The sequence below is a fragment of the Euphorbia lathyris genome, chromosome 6 (assembly GCF_963576675.1).
Source record: "Euphorbia lathyris chromosome 6, ddEupLath1.1, whole genome shotgun sequence".
In the NCBI taxonomy this organism is placed as follows: Eukaryota; Viridiplantae; Streptophyta; class Magnoliopsida; order Malpighiales; family Euphorbiaceae; genus Euphorbia; species Euphorbia lathyris.
This window is the reverse complement of record NC_088915.1, coordinates 59,039,931-59,052,642: the sequence shown is the minus strand read 5'-3', so window position 1 is coordinate 59,052,642 and position 12,712 is coordinate 59,039,931. Positions and strand designations below refer to the sequence as shown.

The window sequence follows — 12,712 nt, the reverse complement described above, 5'->3', positions numbered from 1 at the left end:
TTTTTGAGAAAAAGCTTAATATAAAAAAAAGTAAAATTATTGGTTCTAACTTTCCCAACTCAAAGTAATTATGGCTTCAAATAACAATACATTATGCACTTTTAGACCCGGATAACCAAACTCGTAAAACGAAACTTTTATCTAAGGCCATGTTTGATAACAATAAAAATCACTTAAATTAATAGATTAAGCACTTATTTAGTTTAAGTGTGTTTGATAATGGTTTTTTATTAACCACTTAAATTATTCAATTAAGCTACATATCACTTATTTTGTTAAGTCAAAATATTTAACTTAAAATTTTAAATTAAACATTATCAACTAATATTTTAATATTCAACACTTATTTTTAATATTTATCAAACACTTATATCATTTAATAATTTCAGCACTTATATGCACTCTCAACTGTCAACAATAGAGCCGGCCGGCTCTAGGAGAGCTTGTCTATGCACTCACCTACAAACCTAAGGGACCTCCAAACATTTTTTTTTATAAAATCCAAAATTTATTAAACTACAATACAATAATTATCGAGGTCTTAATTGTTTAAAAAACTTACTATATAAATAATTGTATCTGGATTTAATGATAATCATATATAAAAAAACAAAAATACAACGTGCTAAAATGTAATTGAAAGTTAACAACAATAACACACTCTTTCTTAGCAATAATAGAGATAAGTTACAAATTTAACTATGGTTATTGAGGGAGAGCGGATTTAACCTTTACGTATAAAACAATACAATCATACCCTAATCTTTAACAAACGGTGCAATTTAAAGTCTCACTAGTGGAGGTCGAATTTTTTTCATTAACAAAAGAAGTGCTATTTCAAGCCATTATTGGTGTGGTCATAATGCCAAAGGTTGGAGAATAGCCCAAACATAAAAATTTCATGTAAATAAGACTTGAAAATACATTGTCTACTAAACATCAGCCTTAAAATTGCAATGTTTTGTATACGGAAGTTTTTCTCAACAACTATACGACTAAAATTGTATCTTATACTACAATAATATAACTGCTAACTGGTTGATTCTCTAAACATTTCCCCAAATGCTTGATTTTGTTTGATTGTTCTTAATCCAACCAATAATTAAGGTGTTGATTGCACCCCCAGGAGCTAAAGACTAGTGCATCTTACTGTATTTGTCCCCATCCAACGTAGCATTGATCTGGATAGGGACAAAAGAGAAAATTGAAACTCATCACATATAAATTGTTTTGCATCCCAAAAAACAGTCAAAGGCTGATCTGATCCCACCAATATCTAAATTGAAAAGTTGAGAATAAAATTTGATCATTTTTAAGTTTGTCATTTAGGTAGTTGTTGTTTATTGGTTTGAAATGCTTTTACAAGATTGGCTGTACAGATTCTTCCATGATCATGACGGACCAAGCTGAGAGATTTTATCTGATGAACAGTACTGTATGGTCTTCAAAGAAAATACTCAAAATCCCAAATTTAGTTTCATTTTTATATGAAAACGAAGTAACATTAAGCATGTTTTGTAAATAAGGATAACTTTTTAGAGGATTTCAGTAACAGTAGCAGCTTTTCCAGTTTACCGAATATTGTTTTTACCAAATCTAGCTGCATCAATTTCAAAATATCAAATCTTTGTTCCAAGTTCCATCCAATCAAAAACACTTTACACAATTATCAGATTGTGAAATGACATATCTGATTTCTATATCAACTTCAAAAAGACAAAAACAGAAACTGAGTTTATACTTGATTCACGTTGGCCACCAACAACAATCAATATACACTTCTACTTCACTATCAAACAACTTGCTTGCTTCTCTACAACCCTCTGCTTCTTTCTTTTAGACGTATACTCATACTAGTCATCTGTAATCAAAGTAGATTAGAGTTTAATGATATTTTTTACTTTCTAAATATTACTCTTTCTGTTCCACAATAGATGTCTTTCTAGAGAATTTTTTTTTTTTTTACATTTTCCATTCAATCTATGCAAATTAATTGATTTTTTTTTTACCAAAAATGCCCTATTTGAGTTGTCTTTTTATTTTGAGAATAGATAAAAATTAATTAGTGGATACAATTAATACAAGGATAACAAAATCTTTTAATTAAAATTAATTGCATTTTTTAATTCTTGTGCCGTAACCTTAAAAAACATGTATTATGGAACAGATGGAATAGTTATTTGACTGGTAAAATACATTCATGATCCTTGAATGGTAACATTACTAACATTATGGCTCCTACACTAAATTTCAGAACATGAAAACCACTCAACTATATGTTATACTAACATTAATTCCAATTAAAGAAAATCCATTAAAAAATTTAACGAAATGATGACTTTGAAATAGGTATTTGACCATAACTTTTGGTGATTATCATAGACTAATATTGTTTGCACGAAAAATAAAGTTTTCATGCACACCCGGTGTACACTTTCTATTGGAGAAATTTTTCCTTTTAGGAAACCTTTTTACTAAAGGCTAAGGAGGACGGTGAAGATCTCGGAAAACCAGTTTGGCTTTATGCCGGGAAGATCAACTATGGAAGCCATCCATCTAATGAGACAATTAATGGAGCACTATCGAAATAAGAAGAAAGACTTGCATATGGTTTTCATTGACTTGGAGAAAGCATATGATAAGGTACCAAGGGAAGTACTTTGGTGGGCCTTGATAAGGAAAGGCATTTCGCGGAAATATATTGACATCATAAAGGACATGTATGAGGGAGTATGCACGAGTGTACGTACTAGTGTTGGGAAGACTGAAGAGTTTCCTATTACGATTGGAGTGCATCAAGGTTCCGCACTAAGCCCATTTCTTTTTGCCATCGTTATGGATGAACTAACAAGTTCACTTCAAGATGGTATACCATGGTGCATGCTGTTTGCAGATGATATTGTGTTGGTTGACGAGACGAAAGGAGTGGAGAGGAAGTTGGAACTATGGAGACAAACTCTAGAATTTAGAGGCTTTAAGTTGAGCCGAAGTAAGACAGAATATTTGGAGTGTAAGTTTAGCGGCCATAGGAGTAGGGAGGCAGGGACAATCACCCTAGATGGAAGAGCTGTTCAGGCCTCGGATTGCTTCCGGTATTGAGGATCTATTATCCAAACGGATGGAGAAGTAGATGGAGATGTTGCTCATAGGATTAAAGCTGGTTGGTCGAAGTGGAAGAGTGCTACGGGTTTCCTTTGTGACCCCGGCATGCCTAATAGATTGAAGGGAAAATTCTACCGGACGGCAATTAGACCAGCATTGTTATATGGTACGGAGTGTTGGGCAGTGAAACACTGCCACATCCATAAGATGTCGGTGGCGGAGATGCGTATGTTGAGATAGATGTGTGGTCATACGAGAAAGGATCGGGTGCGTAATGAAATAATTAGGACAAAAGTAGGGGTCACATCTATTGAGAATAAAATGAGAGAAAATCGACTAAGGTGGTTTGGCCATGTGAGACGTAGAGCGCTTGATGCGCCGGTTAGGAGAACCGAAGAGTGGCAAAGGGATGTAGTGGTGAGGGGTAGGGGAAGACCTAAGCAAACTTGGAGGAGGGTGATCGAGAGTGATATGAGTTTACTGGGAATTGAGGAAAATATGGTAGTGGATAGGACGGAGTGGAGGGAGCGAATTTGTGTCGCTGACACGACTTGATTTCACGGTTTTATATGATGGTTCATGTTAGCCGACCCCGAATCATTTCGGGACTAAGGCTCTGTTGTTGTTGTTGTTGTTGTTGTAGGAAACCTTTTTACTAAGGCTTTGTTGTTGTTGTTTCCTGGTGCACCATCTTTCTTTCTTGACGCACTTCACTTTCAATGGTTTATTTTCCCTAGTGCACCATTCACTTGGACTTTTCTAGAGTAAACCTCGGTTTCTCTTAGGGAACCATACTAAGGGAACCATCTTGAGGGAAACTAGGGGAATTTTTTTGAGGGAGTCTCCAGGGAAAACTAGGGGAAACACCTCGAGGGAAACCCCAAGGAAAACATCTTAAGGGTAACATGAAAGACCTGAAATAAACCTAGCAAGAAATCATTTCAGGAGGCCATCTAATATTTTTTACACGTTTTCCGTGAGCTAATTAAGAAGCAGGAAAGTAAAAAATCCGAGAATCAATCCATCATAAAGATCATAGGAACCATATGGTGGAGCAGTACTCAAGACGTAATCTGAAGGTGGACAGGAAGTTACCTCCAACATCTATAAAAGACAAGGCAGGCAGAAATTACGATGAAAAAGCCTAACACTAACAAATTTTCTCTAGAATTCAACATTTTAGATTTCTTAGTTATTTCCTTATGATAACGTAATGAAGTTGTGGCTTACAAGACAAGAATAGATTCGGCCAAAACAATCTCCTAGTGAGACTCGACCTTGTAACACGGTTGATTAAGTCAATAATAAGACGTTTGTTATTCATTATACCTTAGTTGTAATTTTCGTCATTTTAATTCAAGTTCAACTTCCTTCAAGTTTTCTAGTACAAGTTTATTTTATTTCTACAATCGACAATAGCTGCAATTTTATTCTATAGTTCGAGAATACTTTAATTCTCTAGCACGACTACATTTTCCAGAAAAGAGCCAAACAAATGTAAAAGCTATTATTGAGCCTTAACTATTGGTTCAGTTAGTTCATTGATATGGTATCAAAGCCTTTTTAAATCAAGTAGTCGAGGGTTCGAATCCTGACAACCTCATCTATTGATGAAATTTCAACATATGGTAGGATTGGCATGCCTTGTACACGCTTCAAGCCCAGAGAGTATTTGCGTGCGAAGGTGTGTCAGAAATTAATAAGAAAGCTATTCTTAGACCTTAATTAACTATTAGTTTAAACTTTTGGTTCAATTGGTTCTTTGATAGTGACATGGATAAAAAAAAAATAGTCCATGATGTAGTCAAATTTGTCCATCATTTCGTTAATTTTTTAAATGGATTTTTTTTTAATTTGTGTTTTAATGTTAGTATAATGTAAAGTTTGAGGACTTATATATTACAAAAACAAGGGCCATGTATGTATTTCCAACTTATCAAAGCAAACTTAAGAAATGCATAGGAATAGAAAAAGCTACGAATCCAAATTAGTCTCTAAACTTGCAGGCTAGAAGTCTCCAATATAGCACAAAACGAACATTTAGGCCAAAATTTGCTTTAAACTTATGATTTTTTTTGTCAAATCAGCCCAATGTCAATGTCCACTTGGGCTACTTTGGCCACAAAAATAGAAGGGAAAAGTACGAAAAAAATGTTGTTGTTTGCCCAATTTGCAAACAGAGGCATGTGGTTTAAAAGTTTACAAATAAAGGTTTGTGGTATATTTTATTTAGAAAACAAAGTAGTACAATTACACATTTAAGTTCTAATTACAACTAAATACATTTTTATCTTAAAAAAAAAAATTATTCTTACATATCAGCAAAACACAACCTCCGAAAAAAACTTCCTAAATCGAAAAAAATAAATAATATGATGGAATTTCCGTTTTTTACTAATCTGACAGTTTACGAACTAAATTGATATTTAAGTCATTTTACATAGTTGCAATTTGATTTTTGAATCTATGTTTTGTCAAAAGCACATACCTCTATTTGTAAACTTTTAAACCACAGACTTCTATTTGCAAATAAGGCAAACCACGAGCATTTTTTTTGTACTTTGCCCAAAATAGAAGTTCAAATGAATTTTGGTAAAAAAGGTTATTTTGGACCTAATTGAGCAGGAGTGTAAGTGTAGGGGCTAATTTGGACCTTTAGCTGCATTACGGTAAAATACAGGAACATATAAAGCATAATCAACCAGAGGTATTATTGTGATTTAGACTGCTAATCATGGATTTAGACTATTACAAAGCTAATAATGGGAGCATACCTGCTATCCATGGATTTAGACTGCAACAGGAGTTGGTTGTAGGTTTTCTTTCCCTGTAATGCCATCCTTCAGAGTTTTAAAATATTCTTCGAAATCCTTCTCCGGAGGCGGGTTTTCTGGGTCCACTGTAAATGGTTCACTAAATGGGATCACACTTTTAACCTGCAAAACAAAATACTCACTCAACAATGTTCAAAATTATATCTTAGGATAATATAAACTTTAGCTCAATAATTGAGCAAATATATACACAAAGTTCTCTGCCAAACTATCCAACTAAAGATTAGCATGAAAAATAAAAATTGCGACCTCAAATGTCTTGTCGCATGCATAGGGACTTTCCAGAGCCGCAATACATATCCGAGCTACCTCTTCCCTCGATATTTTTCCCTGTATATATCATATATATGATCAGACAGAACATCTGTCAACAAATCATTCGTCTCAACACAATCATGATAAAACTTACTGCCAATAAAGTGTGATCTATAGTACCGTGTAATATAAACCTGAAAAGCATGAGCCATATATGAACTATATAGAAGAAAGAAATGGTACCGTTATATTATCTCCTTGGTCAAAAATGAGATCAGCTCCAGCTGGCTCCTCAGTTAAAGCACAAGGCCTTACAATTGCATAAGGAATGCCACTTTCACGTATGACGTCTTCTCCCTGTCGTAAGCTTAGTCGATTAGAAAAACGATGATAAAATGAGATCATTCCAAGCATTTGAAACTTCAATTTCTTGCTAGATTGTTTGAATGAAAAGGAAAAGATATCTCAGGACAAGTAGCGGTCTGAATTCATAATGGCTGACAACCAACCTTCAATTTGAATGTGAGGATAAAATCCAATTCCTTGTTCAAGCGTACAGCAGGAGGTTGTTTACTGAGATCAAGGCCAGGTCTTTCCGGCCGGGTTACTCCTGCAGATCCCACATGGACAAACCTATGATCGAGAAAAACCGAAAGTATATTTATCATAAGATTACCAAAAATGATTATATCAAAAGAAAAGGAAGAACAAATTGAACACGAATCATAAACCTGGGAGTTATCGGTTCCTTCATAAATGCTTTTATGCTAGATACTGGAAGCTGAAAAGCACCCTCCACAAAAGATGGATTTAGTTTTCCATCATACTCGAACTTGCTGAACATGAGCTGAAATTAGATTTGGCATGTTGTCAAGAAGCAAGAAACTGGTAAAGTCAATAATAGAAAACAATAGGAAGAAATAGCATGCCTGTAATGATACAATATTGCTAGGATCAAATGGAGGAGCATCTAATACAGTCCGAGCGCGAAATATTGGCGTCAAAGAAGAAAATGGCAGGCGTATCTGGAAGACGTAGTTCCAAATTATAATTGAATACAGTTCTTCAACAATGCCAATCAAAAACATGTTATTGTGTGACATACTGATTGCCATTTCCCTTCAACAGTGTCAAAGCTTGCGGTGTAGCCAACAGTATCCCAATCACTACTAGTGCGAACAATAAGTTTATACCTACGGCCATCTCCTTTGAGGCGCAGTTCCAAACCATCATATGCAGAAAGATCCTCGGGTTTTGAAAAATTCTGAAAACAAAATCAACGTGGATTTATACTGTTTTGTAAGACTTCGTAAAGTAAAGCAGTGTTATACAATCATTATAGAGTTGTTGAATGTTGACCAACAGCGAACCATATCTCGCAAGCAAGTGAAAATTCAAGGTAAGCTCAGATTACCTTAGTCCTGATACTAGTGAAGCCGCCATTATTCGTAGTGGAAACGACGCCTGACAAGATGCAAACATGCAGAAGAAAAGTGCATAAATATCAAAGCATAATTGTTTTATATAAATCCAATAACACAAGAAATTAATTGAAACAAACCTTTAAATAGACCAGCTGGTCCACCGTTTTCCCCGCCAGTTGTATTGATTTCAAAATTACTTTGACTAACACCGCCCATTACAACGTCATCTAAGGCACCCCAAGGTAGATCTTTAAAAATGTTGTCTGAAAAAATGTATGTTAGAGATTGTCTCAATTTGGGGTGCATAGATACACATATTACACTGAAACTATAATGTTTTCATATCATTGAAAGTTAATTGGCAAAGAACATCAGGATTTAGATATTGTTTTATCACGAGGCATTATGATCGAGAAATGTACAGCTAGAAAACTACAAATTGGCTGCAGATAACTAATCCAGGTTATTAAGTAACTCGGTTCATGGTTTAGCCGCTATTATGTAATTCCAATACATTGTTGGACAAATTATCTGTTGAAAGTAATATACCAAGAAAATTTCTGCTTTTGGTACTACCATACTAGCCAATACAATTATGGAGCATAAATTTTTTTTTTTTAATGAAATAGAAAAAGTACCTTCACATCCAAATAACAATTTCCCATTTCTAAGTCCAACACTCTCTTTCACAGCATTAATCAAATTCTTCATCCCGACATACTCTACCATTTCAGGTGAATCACCTTTTATCTGCTCTCATAATCAAACATTAGTTTCGAATCAAAATCTAAATTCATTAAATCCAAACATAAGGTGCTTCAAACGAAAATGGAAAATGGAATGTTCTGAATGCACAAGATAAACAATCATTTGCCTACCTCTGGTTCAAAGAACTTGATACCCTGCAAACCATAATTGAAAGTCATGATATGCCTAATGAAGAAAGAAATAGAACTTAAAGGACTTGCAAAAAGATTATGCATTGATAAATAAGTTGGTTCAGATTCATATAATAAGTTTAAATGTTCATGTAAGTGATGTTTTGCAATCGTACTTGGCTGTATTTTGCCCTGTCCGGGGTATCACCTTCCTTTGGTCCAACAATGACAGAAGCAGCATTGATAACAAATCTCACACCCTTGAAGTACTCAGGAGCCAAAGTGCTTTCTTTAGTGATATCTCCAACTATCTGCCAAGCGAAAAATGAATATTGAACCAAATATAAAACATGAAAATGGAAAGTGAGTGTAATTTCATCAGCGGATGAGTTGTGGTTAGGGGTGAAATGCCACTCGAACCTAGAGCTAGCTGGTTCTCCCCGAAATGCGTTGAAATCTTCTATATCTTGATGTTATAAAATCTATATCTTGTTGCAATATGACAATTGAAATACTTGACTTGCAATACGGAAAATTATCAAGCCAATCAGCTTCCACCAGAAAAAAGGTATAGACCTTGTACTGATATACAGTATCTTCACGAAAAATAATTCGTCTGTTAAATAAATTGCAAATTAGACAAAGATGCTGGTCCTATTTAATGGAAAACAGAAGCAGCTATTTGTTCAAAAAAGTTCATATGCAAAAACTTTCTTTTGCATATGTATAGTTTCTATTCAATGCTCACAATTAATAATAACAACCTCTATCAATAACAAAGCAATCTCATATAACATTTAGAACCATTTATAATAGACAAATTTAGAACTGTGAGTTTCTCTAGAAAACATAGTTTGGTAACCTGAGAGAACAAGCTGCAAGCTTTCTGAATGTGGAAAGACATGCTGTATGTAATATTCAGAGTCACTTTGTTCATCACCAAGCTATGAATTATACATTACAATAGCAACCAGCTTACCAAGTCAATATCTGGGCCGAGCAACTTTTTTGCCTTCTCTTCATTCCTGACCTAAGAAAATTTGATATAAAAGTAAAAATGATTAGAAGTAAGCATCAATGGATTCATCTCATTTTATTTATACATTATCTTTAAAGTTGTTAAGAGCTGATATAGGGGAAAACAAAGTTGAAAAGGTGAGAGATACCAATGCTCGGACTTGTAATCCTTTCTTCCTTAAGATGTCAACTACTCTTTTGCCAACACCACCAGTAGCTCCAACTACCAGGACAATGCCAGAAGATCTCATTGCACTTTCTGATTCAGTAGAGGATGGACTGGACAATCTTCGAACTAGAGACTCAAAGAACTTCACTAATAATAAGTCGAGTTAGTTAAGCTTTAAATGTCCTACATTCAAGAGATTAATTTTTTTTTGCAATAGAACTAACTTATGTCCAACCTTAGTAGGAGAAGGAGGACCGTTGAAGAAATATATCGTTTTCAGAAATCTACCAAAGTCCCAACCTTGTCTTCCAGCTTCTGCTAATATGGACCCTCTATGAGTTTTCAAGGTGAAAAAAGCAGATTTTTCTCTATACTGGAGTCTCTCATTAATTTGAAGAAATGAGTTAGGAAGTGCAGACGACAGCAACTGAGGTTGAACGGAATTTTTGAATAATTTACTACCAACAGGTGATGAAGAACCCTGCAATTATTTGATGCAATTATAAAGGGTATATCATCCTATCTGGATTTAACAAAATTGCATTAATCTTATCCACCAATTCAGTTTCATAATTTAACACACAACACAACAATCTATACATGAAATTAAAAGCTTTAATCACACAGAAAGAAATTCAATGGGAAATTTTTTGTGAACAACTGTTTCACCAATTCAGAAGCCCATTTGATCATGGATACAAACTAAGCACTGAAAATAGGAGAAATGATTTCAAGGCTAGAACTAATCCGGCAGAGCAGAAATTAAGAAGGATTTCATATTAAAAAAAAGTGATAGCATTTCTGATATGTGCAAATGAATCATGTTCAAGGAATTGCAGTGCAAATTGAGGCTGCGGTGACAATTAAGTTGATTCTCATTTTCTCAATACAGTTATTACATAAAGCAGTAGTAACTGAATTACCCAAATTATATGAACTACAATTACAATGCGCTAAAAACACCCAAAATTCTAACAGGTAAAACAAGAAACAGCAATTATATGCAAGTAAATTTATAAAGAGAAAGAAGCAGTGATGAATTATCATGCATACCCGAAGGAAATATAATTGGGGAGAAGTAGAACAGCAGCACTCCATGATCCCCTGAAGTTCAATTAAGTAAATAAGCAAGGAAGGAATTGTAGTAAGCAAGTATGTAAGACATGGTTGAAGTGAAGGAAGTAAACTGATATTTGTAATACACAGCAGGGCTTAATATACACCACACACGTAACGTTTTCTCACTCGCTCATTCATATAACCGTTCAAGAGATGAAGGCATAATTTCTATCTAATGGGCTGGACCCTATAAAGCCCATTAATTATAATCATAGCTTTTAGTCCATCAAGGTTGGTTGATCCCTTTCCTCTAATATTTAAAAAGCTAACCCTAACAATATTAAATATTTCTGTCATTTTTTAGTTAGAGAAGGTCAATCTTAATCCAGCTCAAATATTTAGATATAAATTTTATTTCAATAATAAACTAACTCGTTATATATTTACTAGCTAAAACATTGACCCACTAAATTCATGTCAATTTTGAGTCGTGTTGAGAAGCGGTGTATATAATTGTCACATCTAATCACACAAAATAATAATGCAAAACTCATATTTTGACCAATTGATTGCATATTTGTTCCAAATTTTGATTAATTAGTCCCTACTCTCATTTATTTGATAATTTAGTCCATGATTAGTAAATTTGTAAGATTTTAGATATAAGAATGGGATATGAAAATTTATAAATTTTATGGTTTTGGTTAAAATTGAGAAACGGATTTATTAAACATGGCAGTTATTTTCATAAAAAAAATCATTGCAGTTATTAGTAACTGTTATTGCTTGTTGCCAGTAGTTATTAAGGGCCCATTTGTTTTATCTACTATTTATTATTGTGGTTTGCTATTACGTATTGTTGTTTGATGTTGCTGTTGCTATTTGTTGTTACGGTTTGCTGTTTGCTGTTGGAAAAAACTGTTTTTCCAAAAATCAGAGATTCTCTGCTTTTGTAAAAGGCTGCTTTTTCAGGTGTAAAAGGCAAATCAGAAGTCACTAACTAAACACCTAATGCTGCTTTTCAAGTGTAAAAGGAAAACATAATATCACTGACCAAACACCTAAAACTTTTATTTTTTAAGTGAAAAAGACAAAAGCAGCATGAAAATGAGCAACCAAACACCCCATAAATGTCTCTAGTGTTGAAACACCTTTCCACATGATTTTGATTTGACAAAATTATTTAAGTTAATCCCATGATTAAGACAATTAAATTTAAGTGCTTTGATTTAATTGTACTAATATAGTTGTTCAATGTTGAGTATATTAATAAATAAGAACAGGAATAAAAAGTAAGACAGAACGAAGTCAGCATGAACCACAGAAGCTGAGTAGAACACAACTCAGCATCATAGAAGAAAAGTCTTCTTCAGAACAAACGCTTGAAGACGAAGCTGACCGAAGATGCTGAGTAGAATGTTACTCAGTCTCCGATAAAGATAAAGATCGAAGGCAACGTCAATTAAGTCAAGCTGAGCGTTCGTCAGGACAGCACCAATGATCTGTTGACTAGAAGACAAAGTCCGACAAAGGTCTGCACCAATTCAGAAGCCTCAGAATTACACCAAGAGACCTTTTCGAGACGCATGGATCACCTGACGTTTAGCAAGAAGACAAACCTGGCGATAGAAGACGAAACCTGGCACAAGAAGACGAAACTGGCAAGCCTGGCGCCTGCTAAATTCAGAAGACAAGATTGGCCTGCGATTCTGAATGCTGACTAAATGAATGACGCAAGAAGACCATTTGAATTCAATGGATATGTCCGAATTCAAATCATTGGAGCTTCAGAAATTGCTATAAAAAGACAAGTTCATCACTTGGATCCTTTGCCGAAATACAAGAAAGCACAGACAGAAAAGCAAATCTTCACGAGAGTGAAAATCCAAAAGAGAAGCTGTCTAAATAGAAAAAGCAAGTTCTTACACCCAAATCCAATCTTTGTGTAAAAGTCTAGAGTGAATTTGTATTCAT

General features: G+C 34.3%; 1 protein-coding gene across 3 annotated transcripts; it reads right to left on the bottom strand.

Moving 5' to 3' along the window:
- Positions 1–880: 880 nt before the first annotated feature.
- LOC136232636 (protein HIGH CHLOROPHYLL FLUORESCENCE PHENOTYPE 173, chloroplastic) lies at positions 881–10,896 on the bottom strand. Of its 3 annotated transcripts, none has more exons than XM_066021894.1 (17): positions 10,733–10,896; positions 9,915–10,160; positions 9,660–9,821; positions 9,473–9,523; positions 8,670–8,804; positions 8,494–8,517; positions 8,254–8,365; positions 7,753–7,878; positions 7,606–7,655; positions 7,297–7,455; positions 7,121–7,216; positions 6,923–7,038; positions 6,701–6,824; positions 6,435–6,548; positions 6,186–6,266; positions 5,877–6,038; positions 881–1,181 (listed from the first exon to the last, which is right to left on the bottom strand). In XM_066021894.1, the coding sequence occupies exons 1-16, from the start codon at positions 10,775–10,777 to the stop codon at positions 5,892–5,894; spliced, it is 1,788 nt and encodes a 595-aa protein (XP_065877966.1). In that variant the 5' UTR covers positions 10,778–10,896; the 3' UTR covers positions 881–1,181; positions 5,877–5,891. The 3 variants fall into 3 exon arrangements, with proteins under 3 accessions (XP_065877966.1, XP_065877964.1, XP_065877967.1); XM_066021892.1 differs by lacking the exon at positions 881–1,181 and adding an exon at positions 1,582–1,861 and having other exon boundaries at positions 10,733–10,895; XM_066021895.1 differs by lacking the exons at positions 881–1,181; positions 10,733–10,896 and adding an exon at positions 1,582–1,861 and having other exon boundaries at positions 9,660–9,826; positions 9,915–10,046.
- Positions 10,897–12,712: the final 1,816 nt, after the last annotated feature.

Bases quoted from the DNA above. Each gene is read 5' to 3' on its own strand.
- LOC136232636 (XM_066021894.1), bottom strand. From the start codon at position 10,777: ATGGAGTGCTGCTGTTCTACTTCTCCCCAATTATATTTCCTTCGG. The intron at 6,825-6,922 runs GTTTATGATTCG...TCTCGATCATAG, and splicing joins AAGGAACCGATAACTCCCAG to GTTTGTCCATGTGGGATCTG. The intron at 6,549-6,700 runs GTTGGTTGTCAG...AGCTTACGACAG, and splicing joins TCCTCACATTCAAATTGAAG to GGAGAAGACGTCATACGTGA.